The 24,085-nt window shown below is 40.1% G+C and overlaps 1 protein-coding gene across 5 annotated transcripts in view; it reads right to left on the bottom strand.

Annotated features, from left to right (window-relative positions):
* HERC2 (HECT and RLD domain containing E3 ubiquitin protein ligase 2) overlaps window positions 1-10,781 on the bottom strand; it is a 273,779-nt gene extending 262,998 nt beyond the window's left edge. For 3 of the 5 annotated variants that reach the window (XM_078448930.2, XM_078448929.1, XM_078448926.2), the window contains exons 1-2: window positions 10,439-10,777; window positions 9,903-10,005 (exon numbers count right to left, since the gene is read on the bottom strand). In XM_078448930.2, the coding sequence (XP_078305056.1) occupies window positions 9,903-9,974 (72 nt within the window). In that variant the 5' untranslated portion in view covers window positions 9,975-10,005; window positions 10,439-10,777. Of the gene's footprint in view, window positions 1-9,902; window positions 10,006-10,438 lie in introns of all 5 variants that reach the window. The other 2 variants (XM_078448927.1, XM_078448928.1) reach the window with 2 other exon arrangements.
* Window positions 10,782-24,085: the final 13,304 nt, after the last annotated feature.

Consider the following 24,085-nt stretch of genomic DNA (forward strand, 5'->3'; position numbering starts at 1 on the left):
GAGTTCTCTTTTACCTAACCTGTACAAATAATATTTTCAGCATCTCACTTTTATCCAAAGCATGTGTGGTAAGCAAAAGTCTAAGCCCTCAAGATCCTCTTCCCCTAGTACATACATACCCTGTGTAATCCCCTCTGAGTTTGGGTGGGTACCCATGAATAAGATGGGACATCACACCTGTGACCAGGTTTTGTTTCCATCTATGGCAAACATGAAGGAACTTCTCACATATAATTAAAGTCCTACATCTGTTGATTTCTAGTTAATAAAAAAGAAGATTACCCTAGAGGGCCTACTTGATCAGGTGTAAGCCCTGAAGAGTGTGGGGCCATCCAGAAGAGACATTCTCTACAGCCATGAAGAGGCAAACTGCCATGAGCTGCCATGCAGACGGGCAGCATCTAGGAGCCCATGACTCAGTCCCCCAACTGCAACGAACTAAATTCTGACAAAGAGGACACTAATGAGAGCACACCATGGCCCACACCCTGATTTCATGCAGCCTATTAGACCCAAAGCAGAGGGCCCAGCTAAGCTGTGGCCAGACTCCTGACCCACAGAAACTCAGAGAGAGAATAAACATGAGTTGTTTTAAGGTGCTAAATTTGTGGCCAGTGACTTGTTATACAGCAAGAGAAAACCAATTCAGCATCCAACTTAGTTTTCATAGAAGCAACAGCTTTCTTTCAGCCCTCATATTTTATTTGTTCACCTTACTAACAAGATAACTGCCATAAACACACTTAGAACGAAAATATATGACTCTTGGGACACCTGGATGGCTTAGTCGGTTAAGCTTCCAACTTCAACTCAGGTCATGATCTCGCGGTGAGTTCGAGCCCTGAATCAGGCTCTGTGCTGACAATCCAGAGCCTGGAGCTGCTTCAGATTCTGTGTCTCCCTCTCTCTCTGCTCCTCCCCTGCTCACACTGTATCTCTCTCTCAAAAAAAATAAATAAACATTTACAAAAATTAAAAGAAGAAAAAAAGATAAAAGTATCAACTGGCAGGGAGAAAAGGAAACTCCTTCCTAAAGAGTGAGCCACAAACATTCAGCACCCCTGTTGTTTTAATAAGGGAAGGGAAAAGCCTGGCCCATCTACTCGTTTAGGTAAGAGGAGGGCAGCTAACACTGCCGGGGTTCAGTCCAGCTTCCACACAGCCACATAGCCTGGGACGCAAACAGGAGCCAGATTAACCAGCCTCATGTGTGCCTCCAGCAGTTACATGGCATCTTTAGGTGGTCCAGGGAATAAATGATCATCATTTAAGGCGTAACTCACTATCAGTGCAATGGATAGAGACAGAAGAAGAAACTAGAAACAAAGAAAATAACTTTGGAGCCTTTTGCCAAGAGCCACCCCAAAAAAGGATGACAGCCTAAACTAAGACAAGGAAAGTAAAGTACTTAAGACATTTCAGATCAAATGAGACAGATGAGACAAATGGAAAAAAAGGTAGGGATAGAATCAGAACAAGAGAGAACTAACTCAGTGTTAACCACTGAGATTTGCACTAACTATGAACATGAACACCGAGATCCTCTCTCCATGCACACATGCATATACTTATATGCACACTCACAAACACACACACATACACACTGCAAATACAAATCCAGATGTTAACAGAGTGTTCAGGACTAGAGATCCAAATTTGAGAGTCATCAGCAAGTGGGATATAGGATCAGGACCTGGAGGAAATGCCAACGCCCAAGGAGAGAGAGTAACCAGCATCCTCAACCCCAACTGCACACTGGGATTACCCACAAGGTGACTGCATCAATGTCTCTGGATGCAGTCCCAGTTGAATAACATTGGTGTTTAGAGCTTAGAGATACCAAAAAAAAAAAAAAGAGAGAGAGAGAGAGAGAGAGAGACAGAGAGAGAATACACTTAAAAAGTAAGCCAAGGAAGGTCAGATAGAAATATAAAGTACACCTGTTTTAAGACATCAGGCAGCCAGGAATAGGAGGCCTGAGACCCAAGAGAGAAGTACAGCCCGAAGAACCTAAGTCTGCTTCCCCAAAAGGCACTTGCCAATTCTGTGAGCAGGACTAAGCCAATAGCTGAGCAGAGCTGCTGGGGGACAGGCTGCAGCCAGGGTCCTCATGGGGTAAAGGCCTAGTAAATAAACCTTGCTCTGAGCAAAACCTCGAAGGGCCACACACACCAGAAGCAGGGGTGAAGTGGGAGCAGATGGCATTCCTAGGGAAGAAGCCCAGTTTTGATTCATCTCAGTTCTCAACTTCTCTGCAGTGACCTGGGACTGCTAGTGCAACTGGACTGATAGATTCCCCTCCAGAGGAGGAAACTGTCACCCAGAGCCAGAGCCTCAAATCATCACAATAATTTTTCATACACAGTTATCTGGAACTCAAACAAAAATAATAATGGATAAGGCAAGATAATGTGACAGAAAAATGGAAAAAAAATGTATAGAAGACAATAGAAACAGACCAAGAGCAGATGCAAAAGATAGAAATATAGACACAGACTGTCCTAAAAAGAAGAGCCTGAGCAATAGATTAAAGTCCTGACACTTTACTTAGCAGATGTCAGCCCAGGGCAGTGAGAGGCAGGGGAAAGGGGGACAAGGGAATACATGAAGCATAAGACACAGCACGTTACCACAGGGGTAAGCAAACTAAGGCCTAACCCACAGGCCAAATCTGGCCCACTACCTGATTTCATATGGCCCACAAACCAAAAATGGTTCTTACATTTTTCAATGGCTGAAAAATAGTCAAGGAAAATATTTTGTGACACATGAAAATTATGACACTCAAACTTCAGTACCAATAAAGCTTTAATGGAACCCAGACATACTTGTTATATATTATGTGTGGCATGACAATGGCAGTCCATGGGGAGCTAGATCCTGCTCTCCCACCACCTTGTAGGCTGTGTCATTGGCTCCATGGTAGGCAGTTGGGAAGCCATAACCCACATGCTATTGGTGGCATTATATCCAAGACTGCAGGGGAAGGGCAGCCCATGGGTATGCTGGGGTGCCAGCCCAGAGGGAAGGGAAGACGCAGTCAAAGAAACTATAAAGGAAGGAAAAAAAATGCCAAAACACTTGAAACTAAACATTTAAAATAGATGTACCTTACTAAATATAACTGCACTCAATAAAATCCATTTAAACAAAAATGGAAATTCTAGAATCAAAAAAATACATTATCAATAATTAAGAACTCTGAATGAGATTAAAAGCAGATTAGGAAGGCCTATGCTGCTTCTGCCGGTGAAGGATTAACTTGTTTAGGAATTACCTCTCTGCTGTAATCAACTACAAAACCAGACAAAGTACATCAAACAGCTGTTTTCAAACACTGGACAACAACAGCCCAGGGCTATGACCCCTGAGAAGGGCAACAAATGAAGCCCTACAACTGCCCAAGCTTACTGCCTAGAAGCAGCTTCCAGGATGCAGCACAGGAAAGGGGAATCCAAATAGAGCCCAGAGGTCTTGCTGAATTGAGGAGACAGTTCAGCTATAAGTAGGTTAAAATGACAAGAATACAGGTGAAGGGGGAGCTGCAGAGAATGATCCCTAGAGATGGGCAGAGGGGACACTTTGAGTCTTGGGCTGAATACCGATAGTTGAAAAAATTATCAAGGCTAGGGAAAGAAGCTCTAGAAAGAAGTGGGCAGAATTCCCATGATTTCCAGTCTGAGAAAAGCCTATGTTTCTACCAAACAGAATGAAAAAAGCACCCAACACACTGAGCATTAGGAAGAGTCCTAAGGAGGGTATTGCCTTAGTAAGGCAGATAAATTAGCACATGACTAGAGGCTGTGCTACATCAGCCTGAAAAAACCTGAGAATCAAGCTTTAAAAAAGTTAAGTTGATCCCAACTAACCTACCTGCATGCCAGACAAACTAATGCTCTTAAAAAAAAAAAAAAAAAATCCAGCACAGAATAATACAATATTTATAATGTCCAGCATTCAATAAAAAAAATAAATAAAACAAAAGCCAGCACAGAATAACATAATATTTATAATGTCCTGGCATACAAAATGCTCCATAATCAAAGCAATCAATCAATGGAAACAACAGAAGCAATCAATAGAAATAAAGCTAGATGTGACAGAGATAATAGAATTAGCAGACAAGAACGTTAAAAGCATTATTATATAGATATGTCCATAGGCTCACAAATATGAAAATATGAACCTGATGACAAGTGAAATGGAAGATATAAAAAGGACCTGAATGGAACCCCAGATGAAATACAACACCTAAAGTGAAATTTTCGATGCGTATCATTAATAGATTAAGATACTGGCAGAACAGTTATACTATAATGTACCATGTCTAAGCTTACAGCAATTACATAATATGCTCTCTCCCTTTTAAAACTCATTTATTCCAGGCTCCACAAATAACCAAGAGTCTTCATGCCAGTCTATAGTCATTAAGTCATCTAAAGATCCTTCTCTACTAGCTTCCTCAGGAAGAGCTCATGGGAACAATATTCGTTCATTGATAAAGTTGTGCCTTTTTTACCTGAAAAGTCAGTTTTACTAGAATATAACATCCTTGGCTCACATTTTCTTTTCTTAGAGGGTGCCATAAATGTGTTACTCAATCTTCTTCTGCAAAAAAGTCTTGCGGTCAATGTGTGATGGTAACCTTATTATATTCTTATAAACATTATTAGTCTTTTCTAAGAACAGTTATTTTTTTTTTAAAAGACTAACAATATGTATAAAGCTCTGATAAAATAAATCCAAAATACAGAGAAAAAGACAAATAACCAAATTCATCAATAAAAAAAAAGTGAGGTATGCTACCTATCCTATAGACAAGAAATTAATCAAAAGATACCATTATGAATATTAAGTTACCTGTATTTACAAAATTCTTTTATTTCTACATCTCATCTGTCAACTGGAAAACCTGAGAATAGAATTTACCAAGATGATCACTTTTATGTTCTTTAAGGTACTGATATTTCCAAGCATAAAGTGACAGTATATACATGTAATAATTTTATGTTTATTTAATATTTAACTTATCTTTACTCATTTTAAATTGATGATTAGAAGAGACAAATGATTCGAGTTTAGTTATTAATATACTCAACAACTTTGATGGACCTCAAGGGCATTACACCATGAACAAAACCAATCTCAAAAGGTCACATTACCATATGACATTCTCAAAATGACAAAATTAAAAAGATGGAAAACAGACTAGTGATTGCCAGGGGTCAGAGATGGTGGGGTAAGGAGGGTGTGACTATACAGGAGCAAGAGGCAGATCTTTGTGGTATAATTACATGATTGGCAGAGAACTATATACACATTGTACCAATGTCAATTTCCTGGTTTTGATACTGTACTATAGTTATATAAGATGTAACCACTGGGGGAGTCTGGGTGAAGAGTATACAGTGACATCTCCACTTTCTTTGCAACTTCCTATGAATCTATAATTACTTCGAAATAAAAAGTTAAAAAAAAATTGCATCATACATATCTAATTTCATGCTCTACTTCAAAGAACCCAAAAATAGAAACTGTAAGGAGATTAATCTGAGTACAGATTATGCAAGAAAAGGATAATACCATTCTTGGACCATGCTCAAAGACATACCCTTAGCCTTACATCAAGACTAGCAAATAAATGTGCATATATGATTTAAGAATAAAAAGCTCTTGGAGCACCTGGGTGTCTCAGTCAGTTAGGCATCCAACTCTTGATATCAGCTCAGGTCATCATCTCCGGGTTCATAGGATGGAGCCCTGCATAGGGCTCTGCACTGATAGTGTAGAGCCTGCTTGAGATTCTCTCTCTCCCTCTTGCTTTCTCTACCCCTCCCCCTTTTGCTCTCTATCTCTTGAATCAAATTTAAGAAAAAAAAAAAAAAGAATAAAAAGGTTTTAAGGTATCATATACCTTTAAAAAAAACTATTTTTTATAGTTCCTTTGCTTAATTGACTTTTCAGTTCACTGAGAAACTACCAATCACATCAAACAGGACTTTTACTTCAAATATAAAAAATGGTAACGGTAGTGATTATGTAGACAACATCTCTTAGCTCTGTATTTTATTGACTCTTCAAGAGAGTTGTGAAGAACTGCCGATTCAAAGTACTCCACACAACAAGCAGAAAAGAGTATTGAAGGGGCACCCGGCTAGCTCAGTTGGTTAAGCATCCAACTTCAGCTCAGGTCATGATCTCGTGGTTTGTGGGTTCAAGCTCTGCATCAGGCTCTGTACTGACAGCTTAGAGCCTGGAGCCTGCTTCAGATTTTGTGTGTGTGTCTCTCTCTGCTCCTCCCCTACTTGGGCTCTATCTCTCAAAAATAAATAAAATGTTAAAAAAAAAATTTTTTTTTAATTCTAAAAGAAAAAAAAAGAAGAGTATCAAAAACATAAAAAGCAGGAGTGCCTGGGTGGCTCAGTTAAGCGTCCGACTTCGGCTCAGGTCATGACCTCGTGGTTAGTGAGTTCGGGCCTATGTCCGGCTCTGTGCTGACAGCTCAGAGCCTAGAGCCTGCTTCACATTCTATGTCTCCCTCTCTCTCTGCCCCTCCCCTGCTCACACTCTGTATGTGTCTCTCTCTCAAAAATAAATAAAGATTAAAAAAAAAATTTTAAGGAAACGTAAAAAGCATTATATATGTAAAAGCCAGATATACGCCTGCCATACAATTGTCACTCCATTAGGGGCAGCTCGTTGCAACACCCTAGGCCTGACACATTTAACAAGAAAGTCTAGGATCAGTGTCCATGCTTTTCATAATATACACATATTAAAAGTTTCCATAGCCTTTAAAAATTTTTCTTTTCTAAAGTTGCTAAAAACCTCAAGGACATTTCAAACAAAAACAGCTGTAGAAAATAGATTTGCTAAATCCTATGGTTAAGAAACATATGTTTCTACCCCACATAATATTAATTAACCAGTTATCAATTTTGTTCCCAATACAAAAGCTCTACCTAAGAAATGGGGCACTTCCCACTCCAGTTGGTAGAGAGGGTAAAACCTATCGGTACAAGGCTTGCATCTGCAATGTGTCTGCGGGAAGGATTCCAAAGAGTGAAACTATGTCTAAGTCATTTCTTAGGGTAAAACGACATTTATTCCTCACATATAATAAGGAATGCTTGAGAAACTATATATAACCAAGGTCCACGATCACCTTTTTCATGATATTAAGTGGCTTCAATACCTAAAACACATTTTCCCTCTGGTGCACTCTCCAAAACATAGATCTCTTCACTTACTCCTGGGATAAGTTTGCATGACTTTGACTAATATTTGAAATGTCTATGAAGGGCCAAGTACCGTATGTTACATTAAATCAAAAGGAAAATAGTAAGCACTCTAAAGCATAAGCAGTGTTTCTTTTTAAGCATATCTGCCTGAATCATCATAGGCACTAAACTCAGCATTAAACTGGTTTTAGATCAAGATGTTAAAACTCATATTAAGCAGTTATTCAATACTGATTAAAAAGAAAAGAAAAACTTCATGAGATAAAGTTCTTTACTTCAACAAGTTTTGCAAAATACAAAAACACTAATTTAAAAAACAAGCCTTAAAATCAGTTTCCCTGAATCTCAAGATTTCAGAAATAAGAAATTACTCATCTTACCTCCCACAACCCCACTTTTTAAAAAAATAACAAAAGAAAATGAACAGTAATTGCCAAATAAAAGGCAACGTTTAAACAATAACAAACCAAAAGAGTCACTACTATGCCAATTCATAACCCAATTCTTTGTGCTTTAATCTAACATTATACCATTAATAACAATCCCAAAATCCACAACATAGTTCTAAGCACTTGGCTCTCATACCTACTAGGCCTCAACACTTTTTTTTTAATGTTTATTTATTTATTTTTGAGAGAGAAGAGAGCACGTGCACATGTGAGCGGGAGAAGGGCAGAGAGAGAGGGAAAGAAGAACCCCAAGCAGCCTCTGTGCTGCCAGCACAGAGCCCAACACAAGGCTCAATCCCACAAACCATGAGATCATGAGTTGAGACTCAACACTTAAGAAAAAAAAAAACTAAGAAAGGGCAATAACTGTTGGTGGGAATGCAAACTGGTGCAGCCACTCTGGAAAATAGCATGGAGATTTCTCAAAATGTTAAAAATAGAACTATCCTACAATCCAGCATCTGCACTAATAGGTATTTACCCAAAGAATACAAAAACAGATTCAAAGGGGTACATGCACCCCATTGTTTATAGCAGCATTATCAACAATAGCCACATTATGGAGACAGCCCTAATGTCCCTGACTGATGAATACAAAATAGATAAAGAAAATGTGGTAGTGGATATATATGTACGTATACATCTATGTTATATGTGTGTGTGTGTGTGTGTGTGTGTATACACACACACAAATACATAATACACAGTGGAATATTACTAAGCCATCATAAAGAAAGAAATCTTGCACAGTGACGTGGATAGAGGTAGAGTGTTATTATGTTAAGCAAAATAAGTCAGAGAAAAACAAATACCACATGATTTCACTCATGTGGAGTTTAAAAAACAAAACAAATGAACATATGGGGGGGAATAAAAAGAGAAAAAGAGAAACAAACCATAAAAGACTGTTAAAGATAGAGAACTGAGGGGAGGGAGGTCGGTGGGGGATGGGCTAGATAGGTGATGGGTACTAAGGAAGACATTTGTTATGATGAGCACTGGATGTTGTATGTAAGTGATGAATCACTGAATTCTACTCCTGAAACCTATGCTGCACTGTATGTTAACTAACTAGAATTTAAATAAAAATTTTAAAAGAAAAAAAAAAAGGAAGGGCAATAATATTTCAAGTATCTATGATCAAGTGCTTACAGAATATATGACTCTTGATTAACTGTGCAAGATCATACTGAAAAAGGTAGATTACTTGATAAATATTTAAAACAGTTAACCTCAGGAAAGAGAAAGAAAACCCACATATACTACAAAATATTTCAGACACTTCTTTTTCCTGTTAATATGGAGTTAACAAAAGTAGTTTTTACAAACCATTTACAAAGAAAACTAACTTGTGGCAAAAAAAAAAAAAAAAGTCTACAGAAACATTACCGCTATTATTTATTTAACAATGTCTGGACAAGCTTGCAATTACATTATTAAATCAAAACATTAGAAAGTCTAAGGCCAACATTTTGTTTCCACACATTCTTTTATTTTTTTTTTTTATTTTTTTTTTTTTTAACATTTATTTTTGAGACAGAGAGAGACAGAGCATGAACGGGGGAGGGGCAGAGAGAGAGGGAGACACAGGATCGGAAGCAGGCTCCAGGCTCTGAGCCATCAGCCCAGAGCCCGATGCGGGGCTCGAACTCACGGACCGCGAGATCGTGACCTGAGCTGAAGTCGGACGCTTAACCGACTGAGCCACCCAGGCGCCCCATCCACACATTCTTTATGTGAAAACCTGAGCACTTCCTATTAATACGACCACTCACAAATACTAAATAAACAGCTCAAATGAACTCTTGTCTCTCCAGGAACACAAACACAGGGTCCTGTGAGTCTCTGCAGGACATAATAAATTACTACATGTCACTTCCCCTCCTATCTGAACATCTCAAAAACTATCACTAAATATCACCAAGGTATACTTAAGAATAACACAGACCTGTTAAAAATAGTAATAGGAAAAATGTTTGCATAATCAGATCTCAAGTTTCTTGCACTTACACATAACTTCAATTAAAATGTAGCCACAGTCTATAAAAACTGATACAATAAAAGTACATTTTAAATTATAGGAAATAAACCTGCTTCTCTACCATGGCGAGATCTGATCTGCATCCTCTTACTTATCCCATATAAAGCTTTAAACAGAAAATTAAATATGGAGGCAGAAACACACTAAGAAAAAGGCATGTGGAAACCCCACCTGTATATCTGTTTTCAACCATTTGGAGTCAAGTCGAGTCTGGGCAGCCAAACAGAAAGAATCAGAGGGCATCTTTCCTCCAGCTTCCTCCCAGTTGTTAGTCCTGCAAGTAAAATATAAATGTTGGAACACCTAAAGCTTTTCAGAATTGTACAAAGACCCTCCCACAAGGTTTAATGCGGGAAAACACACACACACACACACACACACACACACACACACACACACAGAGAGAAAGATGGGAGAAGAGAACCGTTGGGGGAGGGGAAGGAAAGGAAGAGAAAGGAAGAGAAAGATGGAGAGACAGGAAGGAGGAGGAGGAACGAAAAAGCCTACTTCAAATATAGGTAAAAGCCACACACGGAATCCGCCTGGTTTCTGTACTACGTCGTCAAGACATTGAGAATGGACGGTCACAGGAGACCAAATCACAATGTCATCCCCTTCCCTTAAATCCAAAAGGTAAACACAGGAAAGACAGGAAGCCCACATTTCAACGACAAATGACAGTAGCATGCATCTGCCTTATTCCGTACCAGTAAGTGGTGCGTGAAACAAATTAATCAAAAGTCACGTCTGCAGAAAAATCCAAAAGAATAATCACTTTGAAATGGAAAGACAGCCCAAGACGCGCTCCGCGGGCGGTCCGCGCAGGCCCAGGTCCGGCAGCCGCGCCAACGCCCGCCGCGCCCTAGCTCGACCGTGCCCTGGGTCCCGACCCGCGCCGCCCCAGCGGCTCGCCGCCCTCGCCGCCCCCGGGGACGAGGACCTGACGCGCTAAGGCCCTGCCGCCAGACTTCGGCGGCGTGCGGACACAGCCTCCAAGAAGCCGCTGGCTCCGCCGGCGCTGGTGATCCCTATGCCTCTTTCGACCGGAGGGGCGGGCCGACACGGGACTACCGCCCCCGCGCCCAGCCAATCACAGAGAGTCTACGAGGCAGGCCCAGCCAATGGAAAACAGGAGCCCACTCGCCCTTCCTCCCATCTCTCCTGCTTCCTTCAACCCTGCTCATCTTCCTCCTAGGGGTTCACCCCTCGCGGTCAGGGCCAACCGCAGGCGCCGGGGGGCGGGATTTCCGCTGCACGCACACACTCCTGTCCCCGGCTCAGCACTGAGTTCTGAACCACCTGTGGGCGTGGTAGGACTTACGGAGATTGGGTTGCACCGAGCTGCAAGGGTGTGTGCCGTGGGCACCTGTACAGGTGAGAACACAGCGCGGGAGGCTGTCTTGAGTCTGTAAGAGCCTCCTGCTGTCCCACTGAAAGCAACTAAAATCCTAGGCAGAATTCAAGGAGCAGGGGAATCGGAGAAGGGAATCAGTACCACTGAACCAGTGGCCAAAACACATATCTTTAAACTTTTTTAAATAATTGAATTTCTACAAAGTATGTTCTCTAACCATAATAGAATTAAACTACAAATCGGTGAAAGATAATATGAAGATCTCCAAACACTTGGGAATTAAACAATATACTTCTAAGTAATCCACAGGTCAAAGAAGAAATCTCAAGGGAAATACAACTGTTTGAATTGAATAAAAATTAAAATATAACATCACAATTTGTGGGATGTAGCTAAAACAGTGATGAATGTGAAATTTATAACATTAGCTGCTTTTCTTAGAAAAGAAGAAAGGTCTAAAATCAAGGATCTAAACTTACACTTCAAGACACTAGGAAAAGAAAAGCAATATACATCCAAAACAGGAGGAAGGAGGAAATAATACAGGAGTAGAAATAAATTAAATTGAAAATAGAAAAACAACAGAGAAAGTAATTGAAACTAAAAGTTGTTCCTTTGAAAAGATAAAAGATAAATATCTATAAGACTGCCAATAAAGAGAGAGAGAGAGAGAAAGAAAGAGAGAAAACATACAGGTTACCAATATCAGGAATACAAGAGAAGATACCAGTAAAGACCCCACAGACTTCCAACAGGATAGTAAGGTAGGGGTACCTAGTTGGCTCAGTCAGTAGAACATGTGACTCTTGATCTTGGAGTTGTAAGTTCGAGCCCCATGCTGAGTGTAAAGATTACTTAAAAATAAAATCTTCAAAAATGAAAGTAAGAAAATACTAGGAAAATTCTATACATACAAATTTGACAATTTATATGAAATGGACTAATTCCACGAAAGTTATACGCTGCCAAAACAAAATAGATAACCTGAACAGGACTATACCTATTTTCAACATTGAATTCACAGTTTAAAAACCTTCCAAAATAGAAATCTCCAGGCCCCGATTGTTTCATTGATAGATTCTGGTTCTGCTAGATATTTAATAAAGAAGTAGAAACAGTTCTACATAAACTCTCCCAAAAAATTGAAGAGGAGGAAAAATTTTCATTCGATACCCACAGTATTACCCTGATAACAAAACCAGAAAAAGACATTGGAAGAAAACTTAAAACCAAAATCCTTCATAAACATTAGGTATAATAATTCTTAGCCAAGGTTTTTGTAAATGGATTCCAGCAACATTAGAAAGGATTATACAGCATAACTGGGATTTATCCCATGAATTCAAGGTTGGTTTAACATTCAGAGCTAAGTGTAATTCATCATGAGATCATCCCAATAGATGCAGAAAATGCTTTGACAAAAATTAACATCTCATAAAAACTCTGAGCAAACTAGGAAGAGAAGGGAACTCCTCAACCTACTAATGAACACCTATGAAAACCTATATACAAACCAAAACAATCTTGAAAAGAACAAAGTTGGAGGACTCATATTTCCTGATAACAAAACTTACAAAACTACAGTAAACAAAATAGCGTGGTACTTCCACAAGGATAGACACGTAGATCAATGGAATAAAACGCAGAACCCAGAAATAAACACTCACATATCTGGTTAATTGATTTCTAACAAGGGTGCTAAGATGATTCAATGGTGAAAGGTTGGTCTTTTCAATAAACGGTGCTGGGGAAACTGGATTTCCACATGCAAAAGAATGAAGTTGGACCCTTACCTTACACCATATATAAAAATTGACTCAAAATGAATCAAACTTAAACATAAGACCTACAAGTATAAAACTCTTAGAAAAATACATAGGGGGAAAGTTTTATGACATTGAATTTAGCAATGATTTCTTAATTATGGCACCAAAAGCACAGATGACAACCCAAAAAAAGATGAGTAAATTTAAAGCTTTGTATATTCCTAATCTCATTTCTTTCCATAGTCTTATCTTTAGGTACCTATTTCTCATCTATTCCCACACCCCTACCCCTGAACCCTGTGGAACTTACAGGCCTATTCTCATCATAGTCCTGTTCTAATGAAAAACCTATAGTCCTTGTGGAAAGCAGTGGCTTTTTATTCTTCCACATTCATACATCTTAGGGCAAGAAGTAGATCCCTGACACTTTTAGACCATTATTCCTCCTGCTTCACTTAAGAACAAGACAAAACTGAACTTCTTTGAAACACTTGATACCGGATTATACCACCCTCGTGATTGCAACAATCCATGGTACTATCCATCACTTTTCATGTTCATTGAAGATTTAAACCACTCCACTTATGACCTTTTTACCACTGCTATCACTGGCTCCATTGTCAGGGCTTTTCCTAGCACAGGAGTCACCCACTCAGTGCTCCTGCCTCTACTTCCTCATGGCCTTACTTTTAACCATCCTGTTTCCTGCTGCTCCTGAGCTACTCACCACCATGATCTGTTCCATTCATGAAATCATTTAGAAGATCACAGTTGTGAGCCTCTGACTCTTTGATCACTGCATCTTATCTTTCCAGTTCACTTCCTCTAGTAATTACGCAAACAATCTTCAACCCCTCTAGAAGTCTTGACTCACATCCTCACTTTTCTTTTTTGCCAAGTTCAGTTTTGCAGTCCATGATATTGCTTGTCCATAATTTCTAATCATTTATTCCTCTTTCTCTCCATTGTACTTGCCTGGCAAACCTGAATGCTAGGTGAATCCGCTTCATGTAGTTACTATGTGCCTGAACTCCTGAGGCACACAATTGAATATCTACTCCACAGACCTTTCCTTTTCCCTAGTGCCACACAACCATCTGGTACCAAGGATACAACAGGCCTAAGGAAGAAAAGCCAGCCAGCTGGGGACAACAGAGTGGATGGATAAAAGGAGGTCCTGGAAATCATATATGCACCATTGATTGACCCAGTCTTGTGTCCATCCACCTCCAGACTTTTTAAAGTTAGAAATAATTAACAAGCAGATATTATTAAAGCCAGAAGCACCCTAATAAAACTGTTCTCATCATGAAAATTTTCACCATAACTATGTAGTTTTTCCTTTTCATTCTATTACTGTGGATAAAGCTTCCATATCTTGTGGGTAGACAATCCCCCTACTAGTACTCTTGGTCCACCCCCTCACATATCGATGACTCCACTCAGGTATTAGTCGCTGCCTCACCTCACCTTCACTCTTCCCTGAATGTCTCCTTCACTGCTGCATCTGTCCTATCAACTGATAAATATGCATGGGATCCTAGCTTTAAAGACCTTCCTTTGTGGGTGCCTGGGTGGCTCAGTTAAGCATCCAACTCTTGATTTCAGCTCAGGTCATGATCTCAGAGTCGTGAGGTAGAGCCCCATGTTGGACTTCACATTGGGTATGGAGCCTGCTTAAGATTCTCTCCCTCCCCCCTTCCCCTCCTCTCATCTCAAAAAATAAAGAAAGACCTTCCTTTCAATTCCACATATCCTTCCAGAATATATCTCCTTTTTCTGTTGTTTTTTTTTAATAGCAAAATTCCTTTTCAAATGGTCCCTACTTTATACTTCTACTTCACCTCACTCTTACTTAAACCACAACAGTCAGGCTTTGTTCCTACCACTCCACCAGAATATTCTTACAGAGGTTACCAATGATATTCACTTGGCTAAATCTCATGTAATCAATCCTCACCATATGTAAGCTCCTAGTAGTTTGTTCACATTTGCTCATGACTTCATAATGGATATCTTTTCTTCACATTTTCCCAGTTTCCTCTATGTGACTGGAAATCCCTCATCGGGCTCCTTATTTTCCTGACTTTGCTATAACGGAATGACCCAAGCTTATTCCTCAGCTCTCTTTTTTATCAACACTTCCTGAATAGTGTCAGCTAATCTCATGGCTTTCAGTACACCAATACCCCCAGGTTTGACATCTTTCATTAAATCAAAGATGTATTGATGCCGTTATTTTCTTGATCTTACTAACAGGTGTCAAAAGAAGATGTCATAGCTAAATCACAAATGCCACTTGTCTGACAGCCAATGATAATGGGATATATCCTGGTTTCAGAGATAATAATATACAGAAAATGTGTATCTCAGAAGTGAGGATCTAAAATATATAGATCTCCAGTTCTAAATTTCATAGTCTCACATCCAACTTGGAAGAATAAAATGTACCTCAAATTTGACATGTCCAAAGCTGAATGTAGGATCTCCCTTCCACATACCCTATTCCTCTCCATAAATAGATCACCATGCACCCAATTACTCAGGCCAAAACCTTTGCAATCATCCTTGACTCCTTTCTTTCTCTTACATCCAGCATCCAATCCAAGAACAAACTCTATGGCTCTATCTTTTATTAGACCGCTTCCCATCACCTCTACAATAATGTGAACCAAAACACCTTCATCTCTCACCTGCATCTATGCAAGAGCCTTGTAACTGCACCCCCTGATTCCATTATTGTGCTCTATCATCCATTCTTCACCCAGTAACCAATATGATACTTTTCAAATATGTTTCAGATTATCTCTCTCCATGACCAAAATTCTCTAATATCTTCTCATCATATGTTAAATAATATCCAAGGCCATTACTACAGGTTTTGCCTGATCTATTCCTGGCTCCTTCTCTGTTCTTAGTTACTTCTGCTTCCCTCTTCACCCACTTCATTCCAAATACATTGGTCTTCTTGCTACTTCTCCAACATGTCTAACATGTTTCTGTCTCAGGACCTTTGCACTTGCCATTCTCTCTACTTAAAATGATATTTCCTCCAAAATCTGTCTGGCTTTCATTTGTTTGTACATGGCTCAAAGTCCCACCACTATCTACCTGACTCCATGCCCCAACTCCTGATTCCCAAGAGAAAAAAATCTCCTTGGCTATTGCCAGGCTATGGAGGGTCCCTCTTTCTTGAGGAAAGTCTCCATCCTTAGTGTCAGTCACCATAGCTAGGAGGTGAGTCATGTAGTGAAAAATACCTTCTTGGACCCAGTCCTTTTGCAGAAGCTATAGGATTGATACATTTTCAAATAAAATGTACGAACTGGGTAAGAACTTATAACACAGCTGTCAAAATTCCTTTATCTCTTAGTAAAGTCTAAGGCAAGACCAGGCCTGACTGATTGATTAGGTTTGTAGTCATCAAGAGGAAAAACTTCACAGTCAGATTGCCTGTGTCAAGTCTCACTTCTGCCACTTACTAGCTATGTGAGTTTTGGCAAGTTATTTAGCCTCATTCTAAAATGAAGATAATAAAAGTATTTACCTCATAGAGCTACTTCGAAGATTGAAGTACTTGATGCAACACACTTAATAAATGCCTGGTAACATCTCAATATATGTCATAATCATCATCACCATCATCATCATCACCATCATTGTCATCATCTTCATCATCATTTTCCTTGGCCTCACCCTAACTCCAGTTATCCTTAGGGTCAACCAGAGCCTAAGAAGACCCCAAACTCCAAGACAAAATAAATGAAGATACTTTCATCCCACTACCCCACCAAAAGATCCCTCCATGAGCTGTAGAGTCACAAAGACCTGGATTTGAATTATGACTTTGATACTTTCTAGGTGACCTTGTAGAAATCTTTAACCTCACTTTCTTTGTCTATGGAATAGGGATATAACTACTTACCTCCTGGAATGTACAGCCAGTTGGAGACAATGTATACTAGGTGGCAGGCAAAGAGTAAGTGTTCAATAACCAGTGTTAGTGCCAGCAGTAGTCCCCCTTTTTCCAAGAACATCAGAAGATTGTATTTCTCCTTGAAGTGAGGTAGTGCCAGTGGGTCATGGATAGAAGTAATGTGTGTCACTTCCAGCCTGGAGCAGTAAGTTGCTAATGTGAGACATTCCAGCATTCTCTTCTTCATGACAATAATGGGAGCAGGTGTTGAATTTGAGCCTCCATCAACCTGAGTCCCTCAGTGATTGTGAAAGCAGAGGTCTCACTACTAAACAGTATTTGACACATAGCTTGACCAAGAAGAAAACATTTTTTTTAGTCATCAGGATTCAAGAGTTGTTTGCTCCTGCAGCATATCCCCATCTATTCTTATTATATACTTCCCAGAATAAGCCAGGTAATAAATGTAGAAGTAATTGCATACTTAAGGAATCAGTGTTTTATAAATCCTAATTACATTGACTCAGGCAACTCCTGCTAAACCATTTTGTGAATGGTTAATGAGGAGCAGAGCATTCCTACTGACATCATCCTAATTCAGTGGCCACTCTTAGCACCACTTGTGAAGGGTCAACTAGATATTTTGAGTCTTCTGACACAATATTAAATGCACAATATCACTATGATACATTATAGTTTTTTTAAAGTTTTCATTAAACCACATCTTTGGGATCTTATAACCTTTGAGCTATCAGAAACACGGGAAATAGAGAAACTTGCTAAAGACATCAAAAGAAAATAATTTGAATTAGTCTCATCTACAAGTCAATGGTGTGAAGAAATGGTCTCAGTTAGATGAAAAGAGAATTAAGAGCTAGTTAAGCAATTTAAGAGACCAAATATAAAAGCAGAGTCTTGGCTTGGATATTTTTGACAATTTGTATGACAAGGCTGTTTGAAGGACAATGGGAGAAATCTGAATAAAATCTGGATTTTAAATTATGTAAGGGGCACCTGGGTGGCTCAGTTGGTTAGGTCTCTGACTCTTGATTTGGGTTCAGGTCATATCTCACTGTTCTTGAGTTTGAGCCTCCCATCAGGCTATGCACTGGCAGCTCAGAGGCTGCTTGGGATTCTCTGTCTCCCTGTCTTTCTGCCCCTCCCCATCTCGTGCTCTCTCTCTCTCTCTCTCTCTCAAAATTAAAAAACATTTTTTAAAATATAATAAATAAATAAATAAATAAATAAATAAAGTGAATAAATACTGACATTGAATAGGTGGATATCACTGATGCAGAAAAAACAAGTTGCAAAATAATGTATAGGATGGAAACATTTTAGCAAAAGAGTATCTGTATATGTGTGTGCATGCATAGGAAAAGATCTGGAAATGTAATTCTCAGGGATTAATAATGATAAACTTTGCACAGTGGAAAATGATGTTATTATTCCCTTAGTTATGCTTGTCTGTATTTTCTAATTTTCTAAACATACAAACATAAAATTATATTCTTAAAAATTAATAAAACTTCAGAACAAAAATTGGAGTGTAAACATTTATTTTAGTTAACTAGCAAAATTGATTACTGAAAATATGATGGAATAGATTTTCCGAGGGAAAAAAAAAACCCTACCATTAAAAACACCTAGACATAGGGGCGCCTGGGTGGCGCCGTCGGTTGAGCGTCCGACTTCGGCCAGGTCACGATCTCGCGGTCCGTGAGTTCGAGCCCCGCGTCAGGCTCTGGGCTGATGGCTCGGAGCCTGGAGCCTGTTTCCGATTCTGTGTCGCCCTCTCTCTCTGCCCCTCCCCCGTTCATGCTCTGTCTGTCTCTGTCCCAAAAATAAATAAAAAACGTTGAAAAAAAAATTAAAAAAAAAAAACAAACACCTAGACATAATGGAAATGTGTTACATTTTAAATATAGCCAAGTTGAGGGGCGCCTGGGTGTCTCAGTCGGTTAAGCATCCAACTTCGGCTCAGGTCATGATCTCGCGGTTCGTGAGTTCAAGCCCCGTGTCGGGCTCTGTGCTGACAGCTCAGAACCTGGAACCTGTTTCAGATTCTGTGTCTCCCTCTCTCTCTCTGACCCTCCCCCGTTCATGTTCTGTCTCTCTCTGTCTCAAAAATAAATAAACGTTAAAAAAAAATTTTTTAATATAGCCAAGTTGAGAAATCTCAAGAATATTTAGAAATGAGAGCTAAAGCAATGATAGAGTGACAAAGTGTTTATGACATGAAAGTAGTTGCCCATATTTGAAATTTAGACACCTGGGAATCCAAATCTGAGAGACAAGACTTGGAGCACAGAGAATTGTGGAAGATGCAGGAGAGAAGCATCAAAGGAAAAGACTTCAAAAGGGAAGGGCTGGAGAATGTGCAAGGCCTTAGGACATGTTTACAAGCTGAACGTGGCTGCAGCTAGCAGGAACGCCTAGAGCCATTAACATTGTCCAGGGCTGGATCCTCCTTCACACCTGACCCTTCCTAGTGTTATAGAAACCAATTAATTCAAAATTCAACCTTGAAAAGCTAAACCATTAGATTAAGACGCTTGCTCAGCTGACTTTATGCACATAGTCTTTAGCAATTATCCTAATTAAAAGAAGCTTCATTCTGGTTTTGGGGCCTCATTCTGACTTGAGTATGAGGACCTTCAGTTAACTGCACTTTGTTTGCAGACTCATCTTTTGCGACTCCGGCCATACTCCCTGCAACAGAGAATAATTGCTTATGCTGGGAGCCTAAGTCTAGCCCAACAAGCAGACAAGGCTGTGAATCCTAAAGAAGTCAGCCATACTCAGCACCTAGATGTCTGAGATCTACGAAGAAATGTGGCCTTGTTGCCCATGGAGTAGAGACTCATTGCCAGAACATAGAGGCCAAGGATGCAACAAACAGAAGAGACAGGACCTTGACACCCTGGTGGTAGTTAACCCTATGTGGAACACATGGGATTCTCATCATCTGAAGCTGAATAACTAGATTCAGACAAGTAGTTTAGACAGCTTTAATGACCTGGTAATTGTTATCCCTACTTGGAACAGGAACCTGAGATCCAACCAAGATAGGAGACATGGCCTTTGTGCCTAGAGATAGTAGACCATACTCAGAACCTGCAGACTGATTTCCACCAACCAGAGGAGACAAGGTCTCAGTGCCCTGAAAATAGGTGCCTATATTTGGAAACTCAGCTCATAAAATCAAACAGTGGAGACAATGATTCAGAGCCCTAAGAGTAGTGGTCAAGCCCCAGAATATATACTGGGAATCCAAAAGTCAGAGGGGTCTATACCTCTGCCAGGATATTTTCCCATGATCAGAACCTAAGATCTAACAAGCAGAGAACTTTGTGCCCTAAGTGTACTTACCAACTCTCAGATTCTAGAGACCTTGAATCCACGAAACAGAACATATGAGACTTTCTTGCTTGGGGAAGAAATATTGAAAATGTACAAACCTGGAACACAACAAGGGGCGGACACAAGACCTTGGTACCCTGGTAATTGTTGTCCATGCTCAGCTCAGAGATCCACAATGTAACAAAAAAGGAGACCACTTGATGCCCTTGCAAGAGTTTTCTGAATCATAGAAGTGAGATCCATCAAGGAGACGAGACAAGGCTTTGATACCCTAGGAGTAGGTTCTCATTCTTAGAAGAAATTAGAGAACACACAGAGGATATAGTCTTTGGTGCCCTGGGAATCATTGCTCATAATCTGAACCTGGAGGCCTGAATTCCTTCAAGCAGAGTAGCCAGGGGTTTTGTGCCCTGGAAACAGTTGCTTATGCTCAGATCGTTGAGATTGAAAGTCTATTAAGGAAAAAAGACAAAGTCATGGGTGCCCTTGGTGTTATTGCTCATTCTAAGATCCTGGAGACTTAGACTCCAACAAGCAAAGTAACCTATGCCTCTGTGCCTGGAGATTATTTGCCCATAATCAGAATTTAAAGATATGATACCCAACAAGCAGAGGAAAATTGATCTAGTGCCCTGAAAGCATGTAACAATTTTTGGAATCTAGAGACCTGGAGTCCCAAAAGCAAAATATGTGATACCTTTTTCCTGGGAAGAAGTTGCCCCAACCCAAAACATAGATAGCTAGAATCCAATAAGTGGGGGACACAAGACTTTTGTGCCTTGGGAGTAGTTCCTTGGCCGCTTCCTGGAAAACTAGGAACCATCAAGCAAGGAGACAAGGTTCTCTGCTTTAGAAGGTATATGTACTCAAGACTTAGAGACCTGGAAAACAAATAGCAAAGGAAACACCTTTCTGGTGCTCTGGGAATAGTTCTTCAAAATCTGAACTTAGAGACCAGGATTTCAACAAGCAGAGGAGATGTGGTAACCTGAGAATATAAGCCCATACTCCAAACATAAATATCCAGAATCCATCAAGAAAGGAGATGAGTTCCTAATGTCCTGAGTGTAGTTGTCCAGGTTCAAGATGTAGTTACCTGGGATCCAATAAACTGAAGAGAATAGGCATGATGTCCTCAAAGTCCAGTGACTATACCCAGAACCTAGATACCTGAGATCCAGCAAGGAGAATAAAACACACTTTCATGCCTTGGACATGGTTTCTCTTACTCAAACTCTGGACACTTTGCATCCAATAAGCAGATTTTTTTTAAGTTTTAATGTTTGGAGATTAGTGGCTCATACTAGAAACTAGAGGCTCATTTTTACTAAAGAAATTTGACCAGGTCTTGGTTTTCTGGGAGTATTTTCTCAAACTTGAATAGAGACCTGGGATACAACGCAAAGGACACAAGGCCTTGTTGCTCAAATTGGTTCCTAGACATTAGATATCCAACAAGCAAAACAGAATAGGCCTTGTTAAGCTGAGAGTAGTAGCCCACATTAGGAACCTAAAGTCTTGCTAAACAAAAACACACAAGGCCTTAGAGTCAAATTATGGCCAATATTTGTAACCCAGAAGCCTAAGATCCAACAAGCAGAAGAGACCAGGTCTTTGCATACTGGGGTTTGTACCTCTACTGTGAACCTAGATTTTGGTACCAACAAGAGAGGAGGTCAGCCCAGCCCTGGATAACCTGTGAATAGTTCTCTATACTTTGAACCTAGAGACTTTGGATCCAACAAGTATATAGTACAAGGTCTAGGTGCCCAGAAAGTATGCACTTATACTTGAATCCTAGACATTTTGTTTTGTGTTGGTCTCAGCCTATGTATAGTAATACTGTCAGCTAGGAATACTTGGGGCTCTCACCTGTGCCCATATTACTTGTGGTAGCCCCCACAGACATTTCTCCAACTGCAGCCAATGTTGTAGCTGGATAGACCCTTGTGGTGTTTATTGTGATTGCAAAACATGCTTCAGCAACAACAATCAGGTAACTTTGTTAAAAAAAAAAAAAGTTATGTTATTATTCATAGGTCCTAGAGGGTACACTACATGCCCAGGGCTTTATAGTGAGTTCACAGAGAGAGAGAGAGAGTGTGTGTGTATGCATAGACCTGGGGTTCTGACTTTATAGGGATCAAGGGTAGGGTGCCTAGCGTTTCACAAGTTCATTCTTTGCTGGTGAATTTAAAACAAAGAGCAGGAATTAAAGCATGGGAAAGGAAAAGCAGGGTTACTTAGTTATCTAGGTCACCATGAGCTTTTTTTTTTTTTTTAATTTTTTTTTAACGTTTATTTATTTTTGAGACAGAGAGAGACAGAGCATGAACGGGGGAGGGGCAGAGAGAGAGGGAGACACAGAATCGGAAGCAGGCTCCAGGCTCTGAGCCGTCAGCCCAGAGCCCAATGCAGGGCTCAAACTCACGGACCGCGAGATCGTGACCTGAGCTGAAGTCGGACGCTTAACCGACTGAGACACCCAGGCGCCCCACCATGAGCTTTTTAAAAGGGGGAACTTCATGAATAGAGCAGCCTAGCTCTTGATCTAGTTGTGTAGCTCATACTATATCACACAGCTAGCAATATGTTTTGAAATGGATGCCTCAGCAGTCAAAATCTTAATGTCAGGCACTTACAGTTAAAAAAAGAAAGTTAATTGTCAGGCACTTACACTACACATCTTGGACCTAACAAGCAGTGGGAACAAGTTTTAAAGCCCAGGAAATAGAGGCTTGGAAACCTAGAGGTGTTTGATCCAACAAGCAGTGGCCTTGCTGACCTGGAAGTCATTTCCCATATTTGGAACCAAGACCTGGGATCCAACAAGCAGAGGAGACAAGAAGTTGGACATACTTGTAATACAAAGAATGTTGTATAACAAGCAGAAGGGACAAAGCCTTGTTGCCCTGAAAGTAGTTAGCCTCCCTTGTATCTAACAGTTATAGGAAATGAGGTCTTAGTGCCCTGAAGTATTAGTACCCATAAATCAAATCCTACCAATTTGGGATCTAACAAACTGAAGACATGGCTTTGGAACTCTTGAAACAGGTGCACATATTCATTTTTTAAAATTTTGTTTAATGTTTATTTATTTTTGAGAGAGAGACAGAGTGTGAACAGGGGAGGGGCAGAGAGAGAGGGAGACACAGAATCCGAAGCAGGCTCCAGGCTCTGAGCTGTCAGCACAGAGCCTGATGCAGGGCTCAAACCAAGAACCATGAGATCATGACCTGAGCCAAAGTCAGATGCTCAACTGACTGAGCCACCCAGGTGCCCCCAGGTGCACGTATTCAGAACCTAGAGATGTATAAGCCAACAAAGGGAGAACAACGCCTAATTGTAGTGGGAGTTGTTGCTCATGCTTGGAACCTAGGGATCTGAGATATAAAAAGTAAAGAGGGTAAGGCCTATTGCCCCCAAGAGTAGTTCCACTTATTCGTGTTCTGGGGATCTTTGAGTGAGGAAGCAGTGAGGAAAAGGCCAGAAGAAGTAGTTGTCCATTATCACAATATAAATACTGTATTTGTTTTCTACCAAACAGAGGATTTAATGTCTGGATGTCCTGGGTATAGTTGCCCAACCTCAGAACCTAGAAATTCTGAATCTAACACAAAGAGGAGATAAGGCTTTCTTGCCTAAAGAATACATGTCCAGAATTAGATCCTAGATGCAGAGATTTGCAAGAAGAGTGAAAGAGTAAAAGAAGCCATCCATGTTAAGTATAGACTAAATGTTGATGTCCCCTCAAAATCCATATGTTGAAATTAATTCAATCTCTAGGTTTTTGGTAAGAGCAATTACTCCCAGAATATAAAGGCCCTGTTTTCTCTGTGTGCTGAGTCAAGTTACAGGTTCTGAGTATGAGCCAAGTATTCCCACTACCAAATGTGATGGTATTGGGACATGGGACCTTTGGGAGTTGCTTAGATTGTAAGGTTGGAGCCCTCAT

This window comes from Panthera onca, chromosome B3 (genome assembly GCF_046562875.1).
Source record: "Panthera onca isolate mPanOnc1 chromosome B3, mPanOnc1 haplotype 2, whole genome shotgun sequence".
Lineage (NCBI taxonomy): Eukaryota > Metazoa > Chordata > Mammalia > Carnivora > Felidae > Panthera > Panthera onca.